Source organism: Dromiciops gliroides, chromosome 3, assembly GCF_019393635.1.
Source record: "Dromiciops gliroides isolate mDroGli1 chromosome 3, mDroGli1.pri, whole genome shotgun sequence".
Taxonomy (NCBI): domain Eukaryota; kingdom Metazoa; phylum Chordata; class Mammalia; order Microbiotheria; family Microbiotheriidae; genus Dromiciops; species Dromiciops gliroides.
Window position 1 is genome coordinate 17,079,172 of NC_057863.1, and position 27,243 is coordinate 17,106,414.

Consider the following 27,243-nt stretch of genomic DNA (forward strand, 5'->3'; position numbering starts at 1 on the left):
AGATGCAAAAAGGATTGAATAAACATAGAATTGCAATTTAGAAATGACCATTTTGCTTTCCCATTGGAAAAGCAATAGACGAACTTAGAACCTGTTCTATTTTCTTTCTGATTCTGTTCCTTAGAAATGCATACATTTTAATGAAGAAATGAAAATGAGCTGCTATTTGTAGGTTTATATTATTTATGTGATTCTGTAAATCATTTATGTGCCTGGTGGTTTCCAAATGACTCATTACACACTATACTAACAGTGATGAATGGCACCCTGGTAAGAAAACTTTATCACCATTTGTCGTCACCTTCATGGTTGTCAAAACCCACATGTCTAACAGAGCCATCAAACCTAGCTAGCTGGCAAATGATTAATAAGTTTAAAGGAAAATGAAATGGGCTCCTCTTTTGCAAAATGCAAATACTCAGAATCCGACTTAAAATTTTCTGGTGCAATGGAATCAAATAACAGTATGGTACTATGAAAAGAACCCTGGATTTGGAATCAGGCAAAATGTCCTCATACCCTATTTCTGGCTTATCACATGTGTGACTTTGGGCTTCAGCTTCTCATTGGTAAAATTAGAGGTGGAGGAGGGGGGAGAAAGGGTTGGACTAGATGCTCTCTCAGGTCATTGAGCTATGATCCTGTAACCAAATGAAATCTATTCATTCACTTATCCAACAGGCATTTATGAAGTGTATAAAATGTTCAAAGCACTTCATTAAGCATTCAAGAAAGAAAGAGTAAAAAAAAAGGGAAGTGGTCCCTGCCCTCAGGAGGCTTACATGGATAGGCCAGAAAGACACCATTATAGTAGAATGAGACAGCCCAAAAATGTTATCCTAAGAGTTTAAAAATTAAGTCAAATTGCACTGTTCTGATTAGCTTGAAACTATTGTTGTCAAATCACTTTTCAGTCATGTTGATGTCCAACTCTCCATTCTCCCATTTGGGGTTTTCATGGCAAAGACTGGAGTGGTTTGCATTTCCTTCTCCAGCTCATTTTACAGATGAGGACCTGAGGCAAATTAGGTGAAGTGACTTTTCCAGGGTCACACAGCTAGTAAGTGTCTGAGGCTGGATTTGAACTTGGGAACATGAGACTTCCTGATTCCAAGCCCAGTGTTCTATCGACTGTGTCAACTACCTGGTCAACTAGCTTGAAATTATGGCAAGAGTAGATTACATATGCTTTAAATTTGTCCTTTTTAAAAATTCTATTACCAGTCTTTTAATTTATTAAATACCTTACTGATACTCTTTTATTACTTCACTGTAACTTTGCAAAAGCTCTGACCGGGGGCCTCCCAATATCCCCAGTGAGTAGAACATTGCCTCAAAAGAGAGTTCAGCTGAGCAAACCAAATCAACATTTTGACCATGTTGGACAATATAAATTCGAGGCCATTCAGTCTAATTCCCTCATTTGGCAGTTTGAAACTGAAAAGGGGACAGGCTAGCCAGACAGCAAGGGAACCTGAACTCAGCTTCTGAACCATGGCCAGCATTGCCCACTGCATCTTGCTGCAGGCTTCAACAACTCACTGAAGCCCTAGCTACCAGCGACACTCGTCAGAGTTTTGACATTTCCCAGTTATGCTTTCTTCGCATCATTGTAGTTCCTCTATAAATTGCTCCTCTAGTTCTGCTCATTTCTCTCTGTATCAGTTCATAGGAGCCTTCCTAAGTTTCTCTGAATTGCTCATTTTAAAACATGCCTTTTCAGTGTTAACCTTTCCTCTGAGGACTCTCTCTCTCTTACCACCATGTGGTTCTTTGGAAGGAGGAGGTGTAGTTTGGGGTTCAGTTTTATGAGAAGGGAGCTCTCCACCCTAAAAGCTGCTCTCCATGGTTGACATTTCTGAGCCATTTGGGTAATCTACACAGCCAGAAGCAGCCAATTTAAATCCTAATAGGCCAGACTGAGCTCTCTGCTTTAAGCATCTGTGATTTCTGCAGGACTATCTGTAAACAGCAGAGTTGTATTGGCTCCTGTGGCTAACTGATTACAGCTATTACTTTAGTGGTGTTTTTACATCCAGAAGCACCTTCAAAATTGCAGTGTGTGTGTGTGTGTGTGTGTGTGTGTGTGTGTGTGTGTGTGTGTGTGCATCCACCTAGCCAAGGGTCCTGAAAAATCACATCCAGAGTTCTAAAAGGGCAAAGGGCAGGCAGCCCTTCACTCCTGAAGAAGTTCCTCTTTGCAACCACATTCCAAACCCAGGAGGCTGCAGTTGATTCTGAACCTTACCCTCAGAAAGAAAATTTTCTAGAAATTGAGCAACAAGACAAATTTTACCAGCATGCCCTCATGCCTGTCATTCTATGATGAGCCAAAGCACAGCTTGAATTCAGCTGGGGTGGGGTGGGGAGCAAGGGTTTCTTCTAGTTTGTGGGTGAATGGCAAGAATGGACCCTAGAAATTAATACTGGGCTCACTGCCTTCAGGTATAGGGTGCCCATAGAATGGGCTAAATTATGAAGGGTATCTCACCCCCTTTCGAATGAAAAGAGAATTCAATAGAATTGGAGACTTTGGGTCTAAACAGAAACTCTCCCTAGACAAGTATGTGTTAATGTATGGGGGTTTTGGGGGGCTTGGGGGGGTTTGTGTGGGTCAATGAGGGTTAAGTGACTTGCCCAGGGTCACACAGCTAGTAAGTGTCAAGTTTGAATAATGTTTGTTTTAATGAGTCTTATGTTTTAGCTGTGCTCTACCTGAAATCTACAGTGTACATTGAGTACCTTTTCCTAAAAGAAATCCTGTTAATCACTTTTAGGGAAGTCCCTAGATATGAGCCTTTCTGAAGCTTTTATTTAAGAGGTCTTCCCTGAAACTCTGGGGTGAAGCAATAAGCCAAAGAATGCAGGAAAAGCCTTGGAAGATATTGTGGATGAATCACCACAATAAAGCAAATATCAAATGTCACAATAAAGTGAAACTTTTTTTTGGTTTCTCAGTGGATATAAAAGTTAGGTTTACCCTACATTGCAGTCCATTAAGTGTGCATAGTATTGTTTCTAAAAATGTACATATCTTAATTTTAAAATTCTTTATTGCTAAAAAAAATGCTAACTACCATTGGAACCTTCAGCAGGTTGTAGTCTTTTTTGCTGGTGGAGGATCTTGCCTGGATGTCGATGGCTGCCAACTGATCAGGGTGGTGTTTGCTAAAGATCAGGGTAGCTGTGACAATTTATTGGCTCTTCCTTTCACTTGAACTAAGTCATTGTAAGGTTACTAATTGGTCTAATTTCAAGATTGTTGTGTCTCAGGGAATAGGGAGGCTTCGGGAGAGGGAGAGAGACTGGAACAGCCAGCCAGAGAGCAGTCAGAACACACAAACGCAACCATTATTAATTAAGTTGGCTGTCTTATATATTCATGGCACCTCAAAACAATTACAACAGGGACATCACAGATGACCATAACAGATATAATAATGATGAAAAAGTTAAAAATTGTGTAAGAATTACCAAAATGTGAAACAAAGACATGATGTGAGCACATGCTGTTGAAAAAAATGTTGAAATGGACATGTTCGATGTGGGGTTGCCCTAAACCTTTGATTTGTAAAAAAATAAAATTAAATTAAAATAAAAACAAAAATTGTATTACCTGTGACACAATAAAACAAGGTATGCCTCTACTCCTTTCTCTTTGGGTTCAGACTCCCCTAGGGTTGAACCTAATCTACTTTAACTCAGAGCCAGAAATCCTTGTAGGAAGCTCCTCTTCCCTACCCTACCCCCACTCTCCACCCAACCCCACCCCTAGCTATTTATGACACTGATAGATTGGAAAATAAAAGGCATAATATTACTTTCTTGAACAATTTCTCATGAGAGTGTGGGAATTTAGGAGAATGTGTATTTATATTATATTTATTATATGATATAATATGATATGTACCTATCTGTATATATTTTCCATGTATATATGTATGTGTATCACATTTCAAACCTCAAAGCTCTCAGTAAATGTTAGCTACTATTATTAATGCAATTGGAATTTCTCACCTTACTCTCTGGAGATCTGGTTAACTTTTCCCATAAGCACCATGTGCACAATGCTATATGTTTTTAGACTCCCCTGGCCACACCTGCAGAAAGAGCCTAACCTGAGTTTCTGGCAGTGGTAGTAACTGCCAAATTGTAAAGTCTGCATGGATGACCCTGGTGGAAACAAACAAACAAAAAGTCTACTCTCTTAAATTGATTAATCCCATGTGCTGCTCACTTTGGGAAATAGGCTTATGTCATAGAAAGATCACTGGATTTGACATCAGAGGACCTGAGTTCAAATCCCACAACCAATACTTCCTACACTCATTTCACTTCTCCTTGCCCCAGGTCCCTCCAACTATACATCAGGTTTAGAGTAGAAAGGGCCCCTGGGACAACTTATTCCTGACTTCTCTCATTTGAACAGATGAGGAAACTGAGTCCCAGGGCAGGGCACAAGGGAAATTTGAAGTCAGTTCCCTGTGTCCAGGCACTGATTCTTCCACTGGGTCAATAGGTTTTGAGCATTCAGTGGAAATTCTCCCTGCCCAGGGACTCCCAGGTGTGTAAGCTGATGCTGAGAGAGCCTCTTGTCTCATTCTGACTGTTTAAAGCATAAGATTCCTCCTGAAGGCAGGCTTCTGTAATGCCTCACTACATAGACAGCATTGAATGACTACTTACAGGATTAAATTTCGATATTTTTGTTAATGTTCATTCTTTAAGTTTCTCTTTTCTTTCTTTCCTGCTTCCCACCTACCCGTAGAACGTAACCTCCTTGAGGAAGAGAATATTCCTTTTTTTCTTTATATTACTACCTAGCAGAGTGCCTGGGACATAGTAGGCACTTAATAAATGCTTATTGATTGATTCCAAAAAGGAAACTCTGGCCACCTTCTTCTAGGAATTTTTTGTTTGGTTTGGTTTGGTTTGTTTTGTTTCAAAATGCAGGTTTGCTATAAAAACCATTAGCTTATTGAGCTTGGACATGAGGAAGAATCTCTGTGTGTATTCACCATGAGATGGAAATAATGTTCTGATCTGTCAGGGGGAGAGATTATTTTTTCCTCTTGCAGATGAGTTTTCATGTCTTCAAGAGGGTTTGAGGAGGAGAGAGATGCCCTGAGAGCTCACACACTTCCCCCACTCTAGCTCCTCTCTCTCTCTCTCTCTCTCTCTCTCTCTCTCTCTCTCTCTCTCTCTCTCTCTCTCTCTCTCTCTCTCTCTCTCTCTCGCAGTTCTGAGGAAGAACATTGACAATTAAGGCTTGATAATAATATTCGTGGATTCCTGTTTTCTAGACAGAAAATAAAAGGATACAATTTTCACCTGTGTTGCTTACATAATTTCCTTTTCTTATTCTAGGAATCTTGGGAAATCAGGACTCAGAGTTTCCTGCCTGGGACTTGGTAAGTAAATTCACTGGGGATAGAGAGGTAGATTAGCATTAGGCAGAACTGAATATAAAGTGTTACTTTATACTTTTGTTTGGTCCTTTCAGTTATGTCTGATTCTTCATGATTTCATTGGGGTTTTCTTGGCAAAGATACTGGAGTGGCTTGTCATTTCCTTTTCCAGCTCATTTTACAGATGAGGAACTGAGGTAAACAGGGTAAAGTGACTTGCTGGAGGTCAGACAACTAGTAAGTGTCTGAGACTAGATTTGAACACAGGAAAATGAGTCTTCCTGACTCCATGCTCAACACTCTGTCCACTGCAGCACCTAGCTGTCCCTTGAGTACAAAGTAGGTAAGAGTTAATCTTGACCTCACCTCCCCATTTTGTTCCCTTTCCTCCTTTTTCACTTTTCTGTGTCCTCTCTCTCCAAAACCAAGAACCCCAAGGTCTAATTGGCCAATTCATCCATAGTCAAGGGTAAGAAATTTAAGGGTTATTCCTCCTAGTCAGGTTTGAATTTTGAAAGAAGGCTGAGTGGAGAAGGCAAAGGTATAATGATGACCCTCTAATGATAGAATTCTGGCTCGGATCTTAGTTCTGGCCAGGCAGTCTTCCAGGGGTCTCTCAAATCCCCCAGGCATGGCTGTCGGTGCTAAAGGCAGCCCAGGTGTCAGGAGCACATCAGTCCTGTTCAAATTCAGAGAACCACCTGAGACCTAACGCTATTAGGAATATTGTTCTGACTTGGAGATAAACAGAATAAACAAATCTCTAGCCTGAGGGAAACAAGTCCTGCTGCTTCGCTTAGCTTTTCAGACATCAAATCAAGGCTCTCAATCCCTCTAGAGGTTTCACAAGTAGCTTCTAACAGGATAATTTTTTTTCACTTGTGTTGCTGGGGACAAGTCAGAGGTAGCCGGGTATTTTGCTACTTATAACACTTCTCAAGAGTTAACCTATCATTGAATGACTGTCAAAAACCTGAGCAGGTCTTAGCTGTCCTGCACATCACCTATAAGATAGCTAGCTATCTGTTGTGTACGGCTCTCTATTTGTCATAAATAAGTCCATGCAGATTTACTTATAATCACATATGTATTCATTATCGAAAAACACTTGAAATATTTACCAACAACATAAAATGTATAAAATGGAAATCACCGTGTAAGTCTTGTAAATTGCTCATCTCCATGGCAACAAATACAATGGGCTCTCTCAAGGGAAAAAGAGTTTTTTCCAGAGGTCTGTAGAAGAGTCAGCCCCATAATGCTAAGAAAACCAGAATCTTTCCCATAGTTGACTGTAGATATCAGGAATTCATTCTCCAGTGAAATGTCATGTGCAAATTGTACCTCCATTGAACAGTCCAAGGTTGACATGTTCAAGGACTTTTCAGTGCAGGTTGAACTCAAATTCTGGTGCCAGTTTTGAGGTGGTTGAAATCTGGGAGGGGGGAGGCCAGTAACATTACAAATGACACATGGAAGAAAACATATCTGTCCATCCCCACAACTGGCTTTATTCTGAGCAAAAAGATAAAGCTGGACAGTTTTGAATCAGCCTTCTTCTTCACCTTGTCTTCTCGCGTGTCTCTGTAAGCCAGAGAGGAAAAGAAGTTGCCGGCGGACGAATGGTCTTCCTTGGAGTCAGGAAGTCCCGGGTTCAGGTTCCACATCTGATCCATATAAGCTGTGACTTTGAATGAGTCGTTTCACCTCTCATTTCTCTGGACAACTCCTTAAAGTTAGACGGTGCCAATGTGCCTTAGGTCAGGGCATTCCCTTTGATAGAACTTCCCAGTACCAAAGGTCTAATTAGGTCCCTCCCTATCCCATAGCTCTTCAGGGAAACAGGACACTGAGCCAACCAGTATTGATCAAGAGCCGATAGAATTGTATAATTTTTACTATACCTGCTTTTGAAGGGTTTCCTTTCAGGCCTTCGGATCCTTGTGTTGCGTAATAGCATAGAGAACCAGTAGCTATTTCCCCTACACTCTCAAATAACAAAAAAGGTCACTTTGCTGATGTCAGGAAATGGGAGAACAGGTGTATGGGTGCTGCAAAAAATGAACTGTCAGATATTTATAAGTGATGGAGAAGGCACAATAGATGATAGGCTGGATCACCTGATTATTTCCTGCTGAGAGCTTATCTAATGTAGCACAAAATGTGGCTCTCTTGGGCAGCCAGCCAAAGGCAGAGAGTGCTATCACTTGCCAAATTTTCATAGAGCCAGGCAGAAAGTTGTTTCTTTGGCCTTGGAAGCAAGAAATCAAAGGAGTAGGAGTAAAACCATGTTGGATTAGAACTCCATCCCACAGGAGCCTAAAAGCAGTATATTCTTATTTATATTTAGAAAGGGACAGAACCTAGGAAACCTGGGCTAACCCCTCTATTTTATAGATGAGGAAATTCAAGTTGTGACGATTAAAATCTAATCTGCAAAATTTAAAATGGGAAAGTGACTTGTCCAAGGTCACAGAGATGGTAAGTGAAAGAGAACCGTGATTCTAATCCAAGTCTCCAGGCTCCATTTTCTATTACTCTGGTTGGCTAGCTGTCCCCTGATGTGCATTCTTTCATTGCACAGGATCCTTTAAAGCACTCATTTCATACTTAGTCCTTGAAGGAAAGAACTAATAAAATAAAATATCTGAGGATTTATTTTGAGCCTCTGACACCTCTGAAAAAAAAGATGGCCAGGCCAACTAACTGATGTCAGCATAACATGGAGCCAAGCAGTAATGACTGAGTGCTTATGGGGCTGGACAAGGCCTAGGAGGTTCCAGAAAGTCAATTAAACACCAAATGCATCAGTGCAGCACCTTGACAGATGATGCCTGATTCTTGGACCTAGAGAGGCTGGAGCTAGTCCTGTGGTTTATGATGTGGGAGGAGTAGAAAGTGTCAACTAGTGGAAAGAACACTGAATTTGGAGTAAGAGCACCTGGCCTTGGATCCCAGCTCCATCACTTACTTGACCTTGGGCTACACAAAGCCCCTTTGGGCCCAATCTATAAAATGAGGAGGGCCCCACTCACCGACCCCCTAAAATCCTTTTCAGCAGCAAATCTTTAATCCTGTGATCCTAAGAAGGAAAAGATGTTTGCTCCAGGCAGGAATGGGTTTTGGCTTTGGCTGGGAAAGGAACCCAAAAGGATGAACCCAGTGTAGAAGATTTAAGTACAAGAGATTAATGTAAACTGTTCTCACAGTGCCATATTTAAATTCAATTTTATCAGTATTTAGTAGTAGCATATTATGTGTAAGACCCTGGAGATACAAACAGAACAAGGAAGCAGTATCTACCCTCATGAAATTACAGTCTCCTCCCAGAGGGAAATAATACAGACTAATAATAATGGTAATGATAGCAACAACAACAATAACAACAATCGCTAGCATATACATGGTACTTTAAAGTTTGCAAAGTGATTTCTGAATATTATCTCTTTTATCCAAAAAAGGTCTGGCAAGTAGATGCTATTATTGTCACCATTTTTGCAGATGAGGAAAATGAAACAGACAGAGAGGTCAAGTGACTTGTCCAGGGTGTTACAGGAAGATCTGAATTCAGGTCTTCTGGAGTATAGGTCCAGCACTCAACCTACTATACCACCTGACTGCCTAAAGAGATGGTAAAGACAAAATAAATAGAAGTTATACATGCAATTTTTTGATGAGAGTTTTAATAACTATGGAGTAAGAGAAAATTCCTTGTGCATGTAAGGGCACTAGAGCTTTAAAAGAGGCTCTAGACTCCAAAAAGCAGAGTCAGGGAGGGACAGCAAAGATAGGGAGGCATTATATGGATTATTCCATAGAAGGCATTACATGAACTATTCTGTAGAAGGCATTGTGTGGACAATTACTCCTTCTCAGGAACAGCAAGGAGGCCTTGCTTTGGCTGGATGAGAGAGTATATAAGGGAGAGTATTGAGAGATCAGTCTGGAAAGATAAGTTGGAGCCAGATTGTAAAGGGTCTTAAATGATAAAAATAAAGAGATTTCTGTATTTTATCTCAGAAGCCATTGAAGTGTCTTGGGCAGGGGCATGACTTAGCCAGACCTGGGCTTTCAGAACATTCATTTGGTAGCCATGTAGAGTATCAAGAAGAGAAAGACTCTCAGTTTTCTCATTCACAAAATGGGTATGTTAATCTCTAGAAGATCTCTAGAAATGGAGATCAAATCATGTGGAGACAGTATGAGGTGCATCTCAACTCTGTTGATCTCAACTCCAAGGATGCTCCCTTCATGGGAGCCTGCCAAGGGTGAGATGGCATTCCAATGCTTTTTTATTCAACCACAGCAGACTCTTCGAAATCTCCCTATTTTGAGAGCTTTTCATCCCATAGGCCTTGTAATTTGAGGATTTGGTGGCAATTGTTATAAACAGTGTTCTCAATAGCATCACTGTCATTGTAGCAACATCATGATTTTCTATGAAAATGTCTGTGAATTTCAAGGTCAAGCAAACTTATGCAACCCTAGCTCTTCTCATTATTCTGTAGACAATGCAGTTGTATTCAAGGTTTTTGCATAAAACATTTTAAATGAACAGTATTTATTTTTATGATACTCTTGGTAATTTTCATCCTCGATGTTATAGAATATGCAAAATAGAGTCCTTACTATTATTATTAACCATAACAAAAAGCAGTGATTGAGCACCTAGGAGACACTTGATGGGATAGCTTTTTTCAAAGGCATGGTTTATTCCCACAAAGATTTTAACCATTTTTTCAGCGTAATATAAATAAAGAATAAATAGTCTAAAGTCTATCCAGCACATTCACAGGTCTTAAAGTTTGGGTGATTCTGAGCATACAAAACACCCTAAAAATGTCACTTTTCCTAGGTAGGTTTTAATCTTAAGAGATTCAATGGGGCATTTTGAAATGAAATTGCCAAGGAGCTGAATAAGAAAATGTGCGTTTCTCTTCCATTTCTAAGCCCTCTACTAATAATTAATACTAATTACTAATTAATACTAATACTAATTAAGCCCTTCAAGGATCCATGATTTCCTCAATGTGAGTGCTTCCACAATTCATATAAATTATAGCATCTCTTAACAGGCAGTTTCATAGAATCTTAGTTGGACTATAATGAAAATGCCTACTTTATTCTGTAAATTAAAAATAAAATTTAAAAAGAATTGCAGTTGTAAGGGACCTTAGAAGCTATTTTATTCAAACTCTACCTGAACAGAAGTCCCCTCATAAGTCACTGTGGTCAAAAAAAACCTTTTTACCTCAGGGACTACTTTCCAGATAGCATTTGGACAACAGACATACCCTTGTTTGCCTTGTCAGTACTCAAGGTCTTCCAGCTTGACAGGGCTTTCTAAACCTTTTGCCTTATTTGCCTAATCTTCCAAAATCTGGGTAACCTCTGCATCACAACGAGGCACCAGAGTGTAACTTTAGTGGGGAAATATTGGCATATATCGTGAATGTATAGCTAGGTATACATGTAACTGTATGCATACATTTAACCACAAGGTGGTGCTGCTAGTCATTCACCTGATCTTATTTAATAGAAAGGCTCAGGATGTAGGAGTCCCGTGTTCATCCTGGAAGTCACGGTGCTTCACACCGCTAAGTGTAAATGCCAGGCTCCCTATGGTTCTCAGTTAGTAGATAACTTTATTCCTCCCTCCCACCCCCAGATGTATACATCACTAGGTGGCCATGCCAACTCAGTACTCTAAAGGATGTGGTTAATGAATATTTATCCAATTAGAAAATGTCCGAGCCCCTACCTCTGATATTCTACCTCTTCCCTAAATTTTCTATATTTTGCAGAGCCCTAGTCTGGTGACCCTGGCATAATGGGAGTCATCTCCCATTCTCCACTGAAGCATCATGTTTTATTCTTGACAAGAATAATAAATGCAATAAATAATATGTAATATATACTATTTGACTGTACGCCCACAGGTTTCCCAGACCCCAGGCACTTCTCAAACATTACAGAGTCCACTTCAACCCCAGGAGTTCTCAGAAATGTATATATCAATTTCCTCAGGCCCTCATGGCTTCTGCTCCTATAATCAGGCAACGTGTGTAGACAATACAACACATTGCACAACTGATATGACTCAGTTATCAGTTAGGAATGTTTTTTAACAAAGACTTAGGAACTCTGGACCAGAGACTTGATTATTCTTTGCATCATAGGACTTGAACTTAGGATCCAACGAAAACTGATGTCTTGGCTTATTGGTTTTAGTTACATTTCCAGTCCTGGCAGGGACTTCCCACTGCTCACCAAAGCAAATCCCTCACCAAGAAGCTACTCCTCACTTGTGGAGCAGAAGAAGTAGATTCAAAGGGAAGCCCTAGCAAGGAAAGTCTGTCCCCATTCTATCCTGGAGTCTCTGGCCCTGAGACCTCTTTAGTAGCTGGGAGGCAAATCATAGTCCATTTCCTCTTTGAAGCCCAGTGACCTTGTCCCTGGCATTTCCTCCTTGCTGCCGCTTATAACTCCTATTTACCATTCCTTTTTTACTTACCCATAAGGCAGGCAAAAGCTGGCCACTCTGCCCTGAAGTGGGAGGAGACAGTGAAAAAAATACACACACACACAGAATTTACAGATGAGATGAGGTGCTATCCACAGGGATTGTGACAGTTTTCACAACAATGCAATCACTTTTGGGTGGGAGAATCATGTAGGGGATGGAAGCAGGGTGTAACCTCAGATTTCATTGGTGAGGGACTCCCAGTGTGGAACCTCCCTTCTTCATTAATGCATATCAGCAATTAATCTATAATTTGGTTCCCTAGAGAGAGGCCTGGGGCAATGAGGACCTAAGTTATTTGTCCATGGATCTTTAGCCAGTTTTGTCACATGTAGGATTTGAGGCCATGCCTTCACGACTCCTAAATCAACACTTCACTTCACCACCCTGTTTCTTATTTTTTGTTTATACATGTATAATATATATTTGGAAAGGATGGGTAGTAGACTCAAATTCTGCCTCTGACACTTACAAGCTGTATTTCCACAGTTAAGTTACCAATCCACAGTGAGCATCAGGCAGTCCCTAAGACCCACCTACTAAGTTATAGATGTTTTACAGTTAGTAGGGAATGCCTGCACTGGTAAAAACATAGATCTTTGCCTTTTTGTCATAATATGTATGCATGTACACATATATTTTAGGAATGGCAAACTGCTCAGTCTGAGCTATTTCAGAATATAGACATATGAGGTGTCACTATCATAAGAAATATTTGTGCATTTTGTGGGACATGAAATTATGTGTTAGAACTAGAACAGGGGGCAGCTAGGTGGCACAGTGGATAAAGCACTGACCCTGGATTCAGGAAGACCTGAATTCAAATCTGGCCTCAGTCACTTGACACTAGCTGTGTGACTCTGGGCAAGTCACTTAACCCTCATTGCCCTGAAAAAAAAAAGGAAGAACTAGAAGAAAGCTTAGAAGTCACATGGGCCAACCCCCCCCCCTAATTTTTCGGACAAGGAAAGTGAGGTCCAAAGAGAGGAGGTAACTTGTCCAAGGTCACACAGGTACTAAGATACAGAGGTTTTAAATCTAGGTCCTCTGACTTTAAATCAAATACTTATTCTATGTAACACCCCATTACTTTTTAATCACACTTTATGTCTTATAATGAGTGGAGTTAGAGAGTTGAAGTGAGAGAATAGATAGTCCTCCCATTAAGAAGTATTGTCGATCGGACCTTGTATAGAAAAAAAATAGCAAAGAAAAGCTTCCTGGAAAGAGTGTGTGTGTGTGTGTGTGTGTGTGTGTGTGTGTGCGTGCGCGCGTGCACATGTTTTCAGTCCAAGCACATGCTTCATTTCCTTCTCTTCCTAATGGGTGCAGCTGCAAGGAACAAGGGGCCCTCATTTATGCATCTAGGATTCAAAGAGGAAACAAGTAGATGCAGAGGCACCATTGACCTAGGCTTCCATGGGGGAGGAAAGGTCCTCCACAGGCACAGATGTGGGATTTTAACAGAGCAAATAATTACCCTTAAGTCATCAATGCTTTACAAATGTAATGGGGCTCACCAAAGTTCAAAGAGAGAAAAGGAAAAGGAAAAGACATTACTCACCATCCCTTTTATAGATAAGGAAATGAACTGACAAAGAAACTGAGAAGTCTGGCCTGAGGTCAGGCGGAGTGAGGATGGATACCACTCAAGCTTCCTGCTGGCAGTCTGGTGGTTTAATTAGCAAGCAGCCTTCCTTGTCAGACACAGTGAACTTCCTTGCCCATAAGCCTTACCTGTCTTCCTGGGATCATGATTTATATGGAATCCGAAATGCTAGAGCCTTCCCTCTGACACTACCTCCAATTGTTCCTGTCTCCATCTTACTAGTATATAGTTCTTTTCCTGTTATCTCTCCCATTAAACTGTGATCCAGGCTTTGCCTTAATAAATATAGTGGTGGGAGGTGGGAGGTGGGAGGAAGAGATCTCTATAGAGGCACTGTCTCTCAACACAGTCTTATGCCCTGGGTCCATCCTCTCCTCCTTGGTGACTCTCTTCCTGTGCCCACCATTTTGTAAAGGATGTCAGTTATGCTTCATCCCATTCTTACCTCTACAATTGACTGCTAATGGCACCATGAATGGGTATTCTTCCTTCCTCCATTCATCCTCTCAACAAGAGTCTTATATAAGTGCTTTTATATATTGGATTTTTACATAGGTTACACATATAGATGCTTCTCTAGCACCTATAAAGAGGTTCCTACACACACACACACACACACACACACACACACACACACACACACACACACGAGTCTTGAGGCAAAGTCTGGACACTCAATTTGGGGACTTGTAAATGGGACCCTTGATATAGTACAGATTGGACTAGATAACACCCTTATATGTGCTGTCTTCCCCATTAGAATGTAATCTCCCTGAGGACAGTTTATATTTGTATCCCCAGGACTTAGTAGAGTGGCACACACTAAATGCTTTATCTATTTTCCTATTTATTCCCTTACTAGATAATTCTAATAGTTAGGAACTTCTTCCTTACATTGAACCAAAACCATTTTCTTTTTACCTCCTCCCTTTTACCTCCTCACTGTATTGATTCTAGCCCTTGCCTTTGGAACTAATCTGGACTATGGTGAGGCAGTGGATAGAGAAGTAGGCTTGGAGTCAGGAAGACCAGAGTTCAAATCTGGCCTCTGATACTTACTAGCTGTGTGACTGGGGAAGTCATTTAATCACTGTCAACCTCAATTTCTTCCACAATAAAATGGGGATAATCAGCACCAACCTCCTAGGATTGTTGTGAGGAACAAATGAGATAATAATTATAAAGTACCTGGCACATAGTAGGCATTTAATAAATATTTTTTTCTTCCCTTTTTTACATGACAGTCCTTCAGATACAGAGAATCTAGAGAGCACCCATGCAGGGAGCAAGAGAGGCAATCAATTGGTATAGTGAAGGGCCTCATGATCATAACATAATAGATTGGTTGAAACAACTAGGTATATTTAGTCTGAAGAAAGGAAAACTTACTTTGAGGTACATTTTAGTTCTGTTGTAAAATAAAACACAGACAAAAATCCCAAGAAAACTAAAGAAAGTGAAATAACAGTATGCTTTGATCTTCATTCAGATTCTATCAGTCCTTTCTCTGAAAGTAGATAGCATTTTTCATCACAGGTCTTTCAAAATTGTCTTGGATCTTTGTATTTCTGGGAATAGCTAAGTCATTTATAGTTGTACAATATTGCTGTTACTATGTACAATATTCTCCTGGTTCTGCCCACTTCACTTTGCATCAGTTTGTGTAAGTTTTTCCAGGTTTTTCTGAAAACATCCTGTTCATCATTTCTTATAACATTATTCCATCACAATCATATGCCACAACTTGTTAAGCCATTTTCCAATTGATGGACATTGCTTTGCTAAGATCAATATAAAAGAAACTTCCAACACTCTGATAATGCAACAGTCTAATAGTCCTGTCAAAAAAAGGAAATGAGGTTAGTTTGGCATGGCTTTTTTAAAAAAAGAGACCATATTAACTTTTTTCACCTTAATACTTCATTTTCTAAATGCTCACTAACCATCCTTTTCATAATTGGTTCTAGACTTTTGCCAGGAATCAAAGTTAAGCTCATAGAGTTTATGAATTTCATCCTCTTCTCTTATTTGAACACTGAGTTATCAGACTTTCCCTAATCTTGCAGTGTCTCTAACATTCTCCATTATTTGACAGTGGCTCAGTAATCACTTTCAGCCATTGATTCAATATCCAAGGTGTGAGATTAAAATTATATATTAGATCATAAATCTCCCCTACTTAACCTTTCCCTTAATTTATCTCCCAGACTAGTAAATGGAAGAAGCTTCTGGTTTTCTAGTTAGAGCTTTTATTGTATGGTAGTCACAAGGTGATGTTGATTAGAAGGATAGGAAAGTAGAAATACAATACAAATCGTCTTAAGTCTAGGCTTAGTCTATGTTCCATATAAAACTCACCAAAAGCCGAAGGCCACCTTTGGGGAGAGAGACCGAGTCAAGCACGTGCTGTTAACTGAGAGCCGGGCTAGTGGGAGGAGGAAGGAAGAGACTGGCGCTCAGGCTCATGCTCTTTCCTTTGGACTCTGGTGGAGAGCGGAGCTAGAAATGTGCTCTCCCTTTAATAGATAGGAATCTAGGCCTTTCTCTCTCTTTACCAATCAACATAGTTCAAGACTCCGCTTCTTTTGCCATGGAAGGGTATATATTTTACAGAAATGTAGAAGTAAGCAGCAAGGTATTGATATGAGTATTGGGGATTTTAGATATCGGAATCAAAAGTGTTCTGAATTCACTCAGAGTATTAATGTTAGTTCAGAGGTTACATAGGATTTCTATGCTATTACATATACATTTTGAAATTAATGGTATGGGTTTATTTTCATAGAGATTTTCATGCTTTTGAGATTGTGTTTTATACTTAGTTTTTAAAACAAGGAGAATATTTGTAAAAGCTTTTTATAGTCATGTGATCAAGTTTATATTTTATAAGACTCTTATTAATATTAAATTCATATTCATTTAGATTTCCCTAGTTTGAATTTCATTGTCTTTTATTATTCCACATGTATTTTCTTCTATTCATTCATCTATCTAATTTGAAGCATGGTTTTGATTTCATAATACAATGTTAATTCTAGGAGTATTGTCCCCCCATATTCTGAGTTATTTGTTTTTGTTATTTTTTCTCAACTGATTATTTGATCAAACTCTTTAAACCATTTCCCTGGCAAATTGGTTGCCATGGCAAGTGTAGATTGATTCTAGAAGTATTATTTTTAATAAGCATATTCCAAAAAAAAAAAAAAGAAGGGAACGTTTGTAAGTTTTCTTTTTTCAAAAAAGAAGTTTTCTTTGAGATTGTGTTGTGATTTAACTTGTATTTAAATATGTTCTGATTTTTCACAAAAGTAATAGTATACTAAGTAAAAAAAAAGGGGTATTATTTGAAATTGTTGCATAATTATATATTATATTCTGAGTCAAGATGTATTCACATTTTTTGCAATCATTTATTATCCTCAATTTTTAAATCCATATGAGACTTGGATTATGGGAACTTATCATTTAAGACATTAATTGCCTTTATTCTGAGTTATCAGATGCCAGTTGGCCAAGATGCCATCCAATCACAAGTGGAATACATGCAAGAGCAGACACTGAACTGTCACATGAGGGGAGACATGCATGAAGTCAAGGTATGGCCGAGGGAACAGCTTTTGACAAATGTTGAGGTTGGATTCTCTTGGTTTAATATTTTATTTTATTTTTCCCCACAATATTGTACAGATGGCTGGAAGTATTCATCCCACCCATCTCACTTCTACACCTGGCTTCTATGCTCCCTCCTATATGCCTGATGCCATGGACATCTCAATCCCATGCATCTGATTAAGTCTGACTCAGTTTCCTCCAATATGTTCGGTGGCATGGACATATATTCCATCCACCTATTTTAAGCCTGGCATACTGTATGGGCAGTACATATTGCTCAAGTGTGGGAATGCTCATATCCCATCATTTCTCTGTTCTTTTATGGTAACCCCCATAATTATCTCAGGTGTCATGATAAATACAGTGTTGAATTTGGCCTTGACACCTGTTACCAATTATATTAGATTTTTAATTTCTCATAATGGCATGAGGATAATTAGGCAGATGATGCAAAAAGTGATGAAACAAAGATAAAAATTATTTTAAAATTTAATATCACAGCAATTGTCTTCTCAATTACCCTCCATAAGGGTGGACTATATTAATATTAATTTTAAAGAATGTTTCAATTTTTGTTTTATTATATGTTTCATGTGTAACAACCAAGATTCTGGATTCCCTTAGACATGTTTTTGAGAACTTTCATTGTTTGATTTGATTATTGACAAAGCTATTTTAAAGTTGTGTTAAGCTCAATTTTGTAGGAAATTTTCCTGGCTGATTACCAGCATCCACACATCAACCCCTGAAAAGACTTCCATTCCACGACTACACCTAGAGGACATCTGAGAAAAGACTTTCAGAGACTTTAAATGAACAGTTTTGATTTGTTGTTTTTGTTGTGTTTTTTTTCTCTTTCTGTTATAATATACACCATCTGTAACATGTATTCTCTGCAGAGGCCCTCCCTTTGCAAGACCAATGTCAAAGCGTCGGTTCATGAGGACAAAAAAATCACCCTTCTGGACAAAACTTTCCTCTCTCCCTTTTCTATATTGTTATTAACATATTGTTAGTTAGCATAGGTTATTATATTCTGTTATTTTTGACTGTTTCATCAAGGAAACATACTGTTTCTTGAGGAAACAAAGCCGGGAACTGTAATGATTGGAATAACGCCACCTGCTGGAGACTTACTGTAGAAGAGTTCTGCCCATGAAGCGAAGGTCTTTGAGGGCAAGACCAGGAGTCTTTTCTTTGGCGTCAGGAAGTGACCGGGCTAGTGGGAGGAGGAAGGAAGAGACTGGCGCTCGGGTCACGCACTCTTTCCTCTGGACTCTGGTGGAGAATGGAGCTAGAAATTCGCTCTCCCTTTAATAGATAGGAATCTAGGCCTTTCCCTCTCTCTTTACCAAATTCTTATTCTCCTTAATAAATGCTTAAAAGTCTAACTCTTGCTAAAGCTTATAATTTATTGGCGACCACTCATTAAATATTTTAGACAGTTTAGCTAGAATTTTAGCCCTTAACAAAGGACATAGTTCATTTCTGCCTGGTGACTAGAACTCATTAATAGCCATTAAATATATTCCCATACCTATGCCTTGTTTATATTAGTTATCAACTCCCCATTTTCCAATTCTGTTTTGTTCTATCCAGTACTGAGATAATTTGGGAAGACAGAGAAAACTGAACAAAAGGCAAGTTGAGCAGCTCTGCCTTTTCTTCATCATCCATTATTATCATCCCACCCATTCCAAACAACAATCCTCCCCTTTTCAGAGACTTCTCTTTTCCCGCATAGATTTTTTTAAAAAAATCCTCATCTGTTGTCCTTAGCTTTCCCTGAGCATCACCTCATTCTGGCACTCTGGATGCTATTCTTTTAGGATTGTGCCAACCTTTTCAAATATACAACCTGTTATTTGTACTTGCTTCTATTTTCTTAGATCTCTTTTAAAAATTTAAGCTGGTTCATTGGTTTCTTTTCTACATCCAAATAAATCTCCTTAGACAACTCTTTTATTCCTTTCTTCATCAGAGCTTTTTCTCTGGGGTCTTCAGAATTTTATTCTTGAAAACTTCCCATCCTTCCTGAACTCACTTTCTCTGAAAAATTTTAGAACATGGGATCCTCCCTTTCTTTCATTTTGAAATCTTTAAAATATCTTCTCCCCAAATATAGAGTGCATGTTGAACTATACCCAGTTCTCCTTTTTTCAATTGTCATTGTCATTCAGTCATTCAATCATGTCTGATTCTTCGTGACCCCATGGCCATAATGTCTATGGGGTTTTCTTGTAAAAGATACTGGAGTGCTTTGCTATTTCCTTCTCTAGTGGATTAAAACAAACAAAGGTTAAGTGACTTACCCAGGGTCATACAACTATTAAGTGTCTGAAGCCCAATTTGAACTTGGGTCTTCCTGACTCCAGACTCAGCATTCTATCTGCTAAGCTGCCTCTTCTTTTCTCAATTACAAATTCTCAAAATGGAATGATCATTTCCCTTCAAGATTCACATCATTTCTATTTGACCAAATTGTGCCTCCCTATTGGTGAGAATCAGATCCAGATCAGTAGTTCCTCTTGTCAGTTCCTCTACTTTTTAAAGGATGAGATTTTCATCATGGCAAGTTGAGGAATTAAGGAAATGATTAACTCCTCTGCTTTTAGAAGAGAGAACTCCAGAAATCCTTCAGAAAACCAGACCCTCACCATTATTACAACATACCTCCATGTCAAGTTCATTATATCCTCCCCAGATTCTTTGGTATAGACAATAGAAGTGGTCTATGGTATTTTCCAATAAAAATATCACTTTTGTTTCTGTACCCACCTCATAGGGTTTGGGTAAAGGTCATATGAGATAATATGTTTAACATGTTTTGTGAACTTCAAAACACTAAGTGAATGTTGTTTTGTTGTTTCTGTTATTTCTTTCCTTTTTTGCAGGGCAATGAGGGTGAAGTGACTTGCCCAGGGTCACACAGTTAATAAGTGTCAAATGTCTGAGGCTGGATTTGAACTCAGGTCCTCCTGAATCCAGGGTCGGTGCTTTATCCACTGTGCTACTTGACTGCTCCTGTTTCTGTTATTTCTGCCTTGGTCAGTCTTCATCCACACTCTCCCCACTCTGATTCCAAGGTTTCCTCACATGACTATATCTTCTTGACAATGGTTGTGAAGCAGCTGGATGATGCAATGTATAGAGTGCTGGACCTGAACTCAGGAAGATTTGAGTTCAAATCCAGTCTCAGACATTTATTAGCTGTGTGACCCTAAGCAAGTCATTTAATATCTGTCTGCTTTAGTTTCCTCATCAGTAAAATGGGGATAATAGTAGTACATATCTCCTAGTGTTGTTATGAAGACCAAATGAGATAATATTTGCAAATTGCTTTGAAAAACTTAAAACACTATGTGTGTTGCTAGTTGTTATATGAATATACAATGATGTGTGGAGTACTTTGGAACAAAGCAAAATAATTAAAATTGTCTACATGCTATGAACCACAACTTTGTTAAACCTTTAAACTACTTCTTTTTTTTGTGGGGCAATGGGGGTTAAGTGACTTGTCCAGGGTCACACAGCTAGTAAGTGTCAAGTGTCTGAGGCCAGATTTGAACTCAGGTACTCCTGAATCCAGGGCCGGTGCTTTATCCACTGTGCCACCTAGCCATCCCCAAACCTTTAAACTACTTCTAACGTTCAATATGTTCTCCTTTTGTTGCAATCATTAGCTCAGAGTCATAGAATCATAGATCATTAGCACTGTAAGAGATTTTAGAACCCACTTAGGCCAGTCTCCTCATTTTGCAATTGAAGAGGCTGAAGTACAGGCAAGCTAAGAGAGATGCCCAGGACACAGCTAGCCAGTGGAAGAATCAGAACCCATGTCTTTAGACTCCTGGCCCAGGAACCCTCAAGATTACCTTTTACAGCAAGAAACTCAAAAGAACCTCAAAGGAGATTATAATTAAATTCGTCCTCAGTGAATGATGCTTTCAGCCACCTTCTGTTAATTATCTCCAATTTATTCCATATATGGCTTTTTTGTACCTGGTCATTTACTTGTTCCCCCACCCCCCAATTAGACTCTGGACTCCTTGAAAGCAGGGACTGTCTTTTGTATTTCTTCACATCCTTGAGTCTTGGTACAGCTCCTGTCATATAGCGGGTGCTTAATAAATGTTTGTTGTCTGACTGACCTCTTCTCTTGGCATCAATACTTAAGGAGATCTGGGTCCCACTAGTAGTCTGTGATGCTCTTATATAACATCCTATTGCTTCCAAGACATCTCAAAAATCCTTTCTAGGGAGTTCTCTGTTGCTTTCTGCCATATTGTTAGGATTTCAAAAGTTTTAAGAGAGAAAATAAGAATGGGAGGTGATTTCCTCTGAGACTTTTCACTCTTCTCTCAGCTGTTAAGCTGATGTTTGGGGACTCTCCCAGCAGAACAGTTCAGGGTTAGACTTAAAACCCCATAACATCTCCTATAACAAGAGAAAATTGCCTTGGACTGAACTATGTTGTAGGAAGTCCATAGTCCAAACTCCACAGTCTGGTTCCCTGGGAAAAGCTGATGTAGTGGCATCCAGTTCTTGAGAGAGAGAGAGACAGACAGAGACAGAGAGAGAGAGAGACAGAGAGAGAGGTGATGGATTCAAGATGCAGAATAAGGCACACATTTTTGGACACAGCCAATATGGGACTTTGTTTTTCTTGCTCCTGCATATTCATTGCAAAGTCTTTGCTTTTCTCATTTATTTTTCCATGAGAGTTAGGAGTGTGAGAAGCCAAAGGAGTAGATTGTGGAAGGAGGAGATCAATAAGTGTTGCTGCTCCCAGTCCAGAGGACACTTGAAGAGATGGAGAATTTTGAGATTAATAGGAGAAACATGAAGAAAACCGAATCCTGGCTCTTTTACAGCTTGCCTTTCCATGTCTGGAGTTTCCACAGCTGGGAACTTGGCAATTCTTTCCTCCAAGTGTGTTGTGAAGTTGTGGAGTCCTTTGGGAGCTGAGTGAAATCCGCACATGGCCCCCATCAGTATAATTTACTTTTGGCAGCCTCGTGTATGCTCAGTGATGAGCACAGAGAAAACTACCCTAGGGTAACTGGGTAACTTTGACTTTTTTAATACATGACCTCCTCTCAAGCTTCCCCACAATTCCAAATGAGCAGTGGGGTTTGGAAATCTTTTGCAGAATCCTGGCTTCCTGAACTTCATCCTAACACCTGGATGATACATATATGCAATGAGGAGGCTTGAATAGCAGGAAGCAAAAATATTGTCAACAATCATTTTAACATCTGATGACTAATTAAAATGAAAGAAAAAAGAGCATGCCCAACATGTAATTATAGAAACTGGCTGATGTGATAATGAATGGTAGACCTTGGGGACTAAATTGGAGCTGACATGCTAACCATAGGATTATTCTTAAGGCAAAGAAAGGAGGGGGGAAGCAAATGGAGATGAACTAACTTCACTCTGTAGCACTGCTCAGGGTAAGATTCATATTTGATTTGCATCATTGTTCTTATTTAATGTTTTTTTCCCATTGCATATCTAAAGTTGTGGCAGCAGAGCATACGCTCTGGTGGATTCTACCATGCCTGAAAGAAATCAAGTACATTCCGGGTTCCGATCTGAGTGTGCTGGGCAATAATCAACCTAGCCAGTTATGGAGAGGCTCATCTTCATTAGGTTGACCAATAGTCGATTAATTCTGTGGCCATGACCACCCATGAAGCAAATAAAACCTTTTAAATGGTTTCCCCAATTAAGGTCCTGTGTGGCAATAAATGGGAGAAAAGATGAATGAACAAGTGAAAATATTCATTTAGTGCTTACTAGGTGCCAAGAATTATGCTAAGCACTAGGGGATAGAAATGTGAAAGCAAGACAGTCCATGATTCAGTACCTTCTGTTCTAGTAGAAAAAGACAACATATAAGGGAGCGGTGGTCAGGAAAGGGTGTTAAAGAGGAACTTATTGGGCAGCTAGGTGGTGCAGTGGATAAAGCACTGGCCCTGGATTCAGGAGGACCTGAGTTCAAATGTGACCTCAGACACTTGACTCTTACTAGCTGTGTAACCCTGGGTAAGTCACTTAACCCTCATTGCCCTGGAAAAAAGAGGAACTTATTTAAATAGAAACTATTTAACTTTGAGAAATTAAATAGAAAAATTAACATGTGCTATTCAAAAGCAAGAATGATATTGATTTGATTACTATTCCCAGAGAAAAAGGTAGAAAGCAGGGGAGGGGAACAGCAAAGGAGAGACCTATAGTGGGAAGTCTGGGTTTGATCATATATAGTGAGCTATGTGTATTTGCACTGGTTGACTTCATTCAGCATAGCATCATCCCAGGGTGGTAGTTCCAAAGCCAAGTGGAAGAAATTACCAAGAGCATGATCTCAGGAAGTTTGCTGGCCTGCAGAGAGCATCAATAGGACAGATGGCAAGGGGGTTCATGGAGTAGCAAGTCAGCTGGGATATGGACCATGGTCTGTAGTCTAGGTCCAGCTAGATATAAAAAATACTAAGAATCACACCATTATTAAAGCATTTTTACACCTTAATTTAAGTGTTCAGACTCTTAAAAGTATCACTGGCCCATGACCCATGAATGGGCATCCTTACTGAAAGGACTTATTGAAGCACAACAATATTGCTGTTCTCACAACAGTCAGAAGACAAAAGGAAGTCAGATCCATGTAGAAGAATGGGTCACAGATTCTCCTTGTAGAGGCTAACAAATGAGTCAGCACGACTGATTTCATTATTTGCCACAACAACAACAACAACAGTAAGAAACATCATTTCGTAGAATACTTGGTTGTCTCATCTTGTAGCGCTCATGAATTAAAAAAAAAAACAAAATTACCATGAAGATAATAGCAGTTTATATGCCAATGTCTATTCCAGAGGATGAAGAGAAAAAGAAACTCTCCGGAGAATTTTGACAAGATTCTCCAAACTAAGTAAATATTACTTTGATATTCAGTGACTCCAACGTGAAGCTCAGCACAGAGAAGAGGGATGAAAATTATTATGAGAAAAAATGGCTCAAGTAAAGTCAATAAGCACTTACTGAGCACCTACCATGTTCCAGGTACTATGCTAAATGCTGAGCATAATAAAAAAGACAAAAATAGCCACTAGTCTCAAGGACCTCACAGAAGAAAGAAGGAAACAACATGTAAACAATTTTGTACAAACAAGACAGAGGCAAAATCAATGGGAAATAATAGAGGGAAAGCACTATTGTTAAGGGGGATTGAGAAAAGCTTCCCATACAAGGCGAGATTTTAGCTGGGACTTCAAGGAAGCCAGAAGACAGAGGTGAGGAGAGAATTCCAGTCTTCGGGGACAGCCGATGAAAATACAGAGATTTGGTAGATGGAGTGTCACATGGCAAGAACAATAAGGAGGACAGTGTCAGGAATTGCAGAGAATATGGAAGGATATAAAGAATAATCAGACTGGAAATGGAGGAAGGAGTCAGGTAAGGAAGGTGTGTGAATGCCAAACAAAGTCTTTTATAGTTAATCCTAGAACTGATAGGAAATCACTACAGTTTTTGAGGTAGGGGTGAGGTCCAGGAGTGATATGACAGACCTATGCTTAAGGAAGATCAATTTGATAACTGGGTTCAGCATGGAATATGGTGGGGAGAGACTTAGGTAGGGAAACCAGCAAAGGCATTGAAAGAGCCCAGGCATGAGGTGGTGAAGACCTGCACTGGGGTGGGGGAGATGTCAGAGGAGAGAAGGGGGAGTAGAAGAGAGATGTTACAAAGGGAAACTCAACAGGATTTGGCAACTGAGTAGATATGGAGGAATGAGAATGAATGAAGATGAAGATGACACTTAGGTGAGGACCCTGGGTGGCTGAGAGGAAGACAGTATTCTTCATGACAAAAGGGAAGATAAAAAGAGGAAAGAGTTTGGGGGTGAAAGGTAACAAGTTCACTCTTAGATGTGTTGAGTTTAAGCGAGCTCCAAGGCATCCAGTTTGGGATGCCCAAGAGGCAGCTGATAATCTTTAAGACATTAAGGGTTCATTTTCTTTTTTTTTTCTTTTTTTTTTTTTTGCGGGGCAATGGGGGTTAAGTGACTTGCCCAGGGTCACACAGCTAGTAAGTGTCAAGTGTCTGAGGTCGGATTTGAACTCAGGTCCTCCTGAATCCAGGGCCGGTGCTTTATCCACTGCGCCACCTAGCTGCCCCAAGGGTTCATTTTCAAGTGAGAAATCAAGAAGATGGGCAAAATCAAGGAGGTTACCGTGGCCCAGTAGGCCCCAAGTGTAGCTCTCTGTGCCTCTAAATGGGAAGAAGAGACACATTTGCAAGGCCTACATATAGTCTAGGAGCTCATCAGTCAGGGAAGTTCACCCCTCTGGCCTGCAGGGTTGCTTGAATCTTCTGGTGATGCCATCATGCTGTTCTCTGCTGTTCTATCTTCACTTCCAAGTTGAGTGTGCTTCTCCTCACATCTCTCTTGGTCATTAACCTTTTACTGGACTTTGCTTATCTATAAAAATCATGGAGTTAGGCTCATTTATCCACTAAGGTCCCTTCTGTCTCCAAGTCTGTGATCCTAAAATTCCATGAAATCTCTATCAGTTTGCATCCCCTCAAACCATTTCAGGGACTACATGGACCTGGTGCCATGAAATATTCCTTAGTACTCCAAATTCTTCTTCAATGGCACAAAAAATAACTTGGTGGGAAGAACAAAAGGACTAGGTGAAGCTGAGAGTCTATCAGCCTCCTTTTTATATCTGTTCTTTTTTCTTTCTTTTTTTTTGAGGGTTAAGTGACTTGCCCAGGGTCACACAGGTAGTAAGTGTCAAGTGTCTGAGGCTGGATTTGAACTCAGATCCCCCTAAATCCAGGACCAGTGCTTTATCCATTGTGCTACCTAGTTGCCCCCTGTATCTTTTCTTTTATAATTTCTACCCTTATTACACATCCCTGTCTACCAACAAATTCTCCCAAGTTTGTTCTCCATTGCCACCAGCAACACACTTCAACCCTTGTGCCTATGTACCTGTCTTTATAAAACCTTTATGAGAATGATCTACTGGCATGCTGAAGATGCCCTTGAGGAAACAGGAAAAAAGAATGGGCAAGTTTTTGCATACTTCTTTCTGCAGAGGATCATATCTTGAGGTTTCCATGCTGACTGGCAAATCCAAATAATGCAAGGGCCTGCTTCCTGTGTTACTTGTTTGTTGCTTACAGACCATCACTTTATTTTATTTTATTATTATTTTTGTGGGGCAATGAAGGTTAAGTGACCTGCCCAGGGTCACACAGCTAGTAAGTATCAAATGTCTGAGGCCTGATTTGAACTCAGGTCCTCCTGAATTCAGGGCCAATGCCTTATCCACTGCACCACTTAGCTGCCCCCCATCACTTGATTTTATAGAACAGAATGTATCTTTAAGGACTCTCCCAACAAGGAGTTTCTCATGCATATGTTAAAGTCACAGAAGACCATCTGATAAATGTGATGGCTAATAATACTCTTATTGGCTCATTATTCATGTCATGTCTGAATATAAACTGGAAGAATCCATGTGTGACAAAAGTGTTTATCTCTATCATGGAGGGTGGCCTTTGCAAGGTCAAAATGGAAGAGAGATTCCCTTCAGATGCCCTCGGTTCCAAGTACTATTATGGTGATTCTACTGAGCTCAAGCTCATTACATTATATATATGATTAGGGTAAGGGATATCAGATGGATAACCTGAACATTACTCAGCCTGAGAAAGTATGGACAAATTATGATCTGTGTCTGTGGAGTGAGCAGACCTGTGGAGATCACAGACCCATGGGCTGGAGGGATAGTTCTCCTTCCCATCCCTCCTCCCTTGGCCTGGCCTGCCCTGCAGAAATGACAACTTGACATGGCACCAGTGTTTTTTTCCATGGTGCTTATGAACAGTGTCATATGGTCAAAGGGAGCTCAGAGTTAAGTTGTACTTCATCCTTGCCTGATGTCATCCCTCTCAACTAGTGAATAAAGCCCTGAACCTGGAAATGGGATTCATGAATTCTAGTTATCCTTGACTCTTTACCTTCCCTTATGCTCCATCTCCAATCAGAAGTGAAGTCTTGCCAATTCTAC

The 27,243-nt window shown here is 39.8% G+C and overlaps 1 protein-coding gene across 2 annotated transcripts in view; it reads left to right on the plus strand.

Annotated features, from left to right (window-relative positions):
• Positions 1-27,243, plus strand: part of KCNAB1 (potassium voltage-gated channel subfamily A regulatory beta subunit 1) — a 472,013-nt gene that overhangs the window by 312,811 nt on the left and 131,959 nt on the right. For both annotated transcript variants that reach the window (XM_043997394.1, XM_043997395.1), the window contains exon 2: positions 5,368-5,411. In XM_043997394.1, the coding sequence (XP_043853329.1) occupies positions 5,368-5,411 (44 nt within the window). The remainder of the gene's footprint in view (positions 1-5,367; positions 5,412-27,243) is intronic.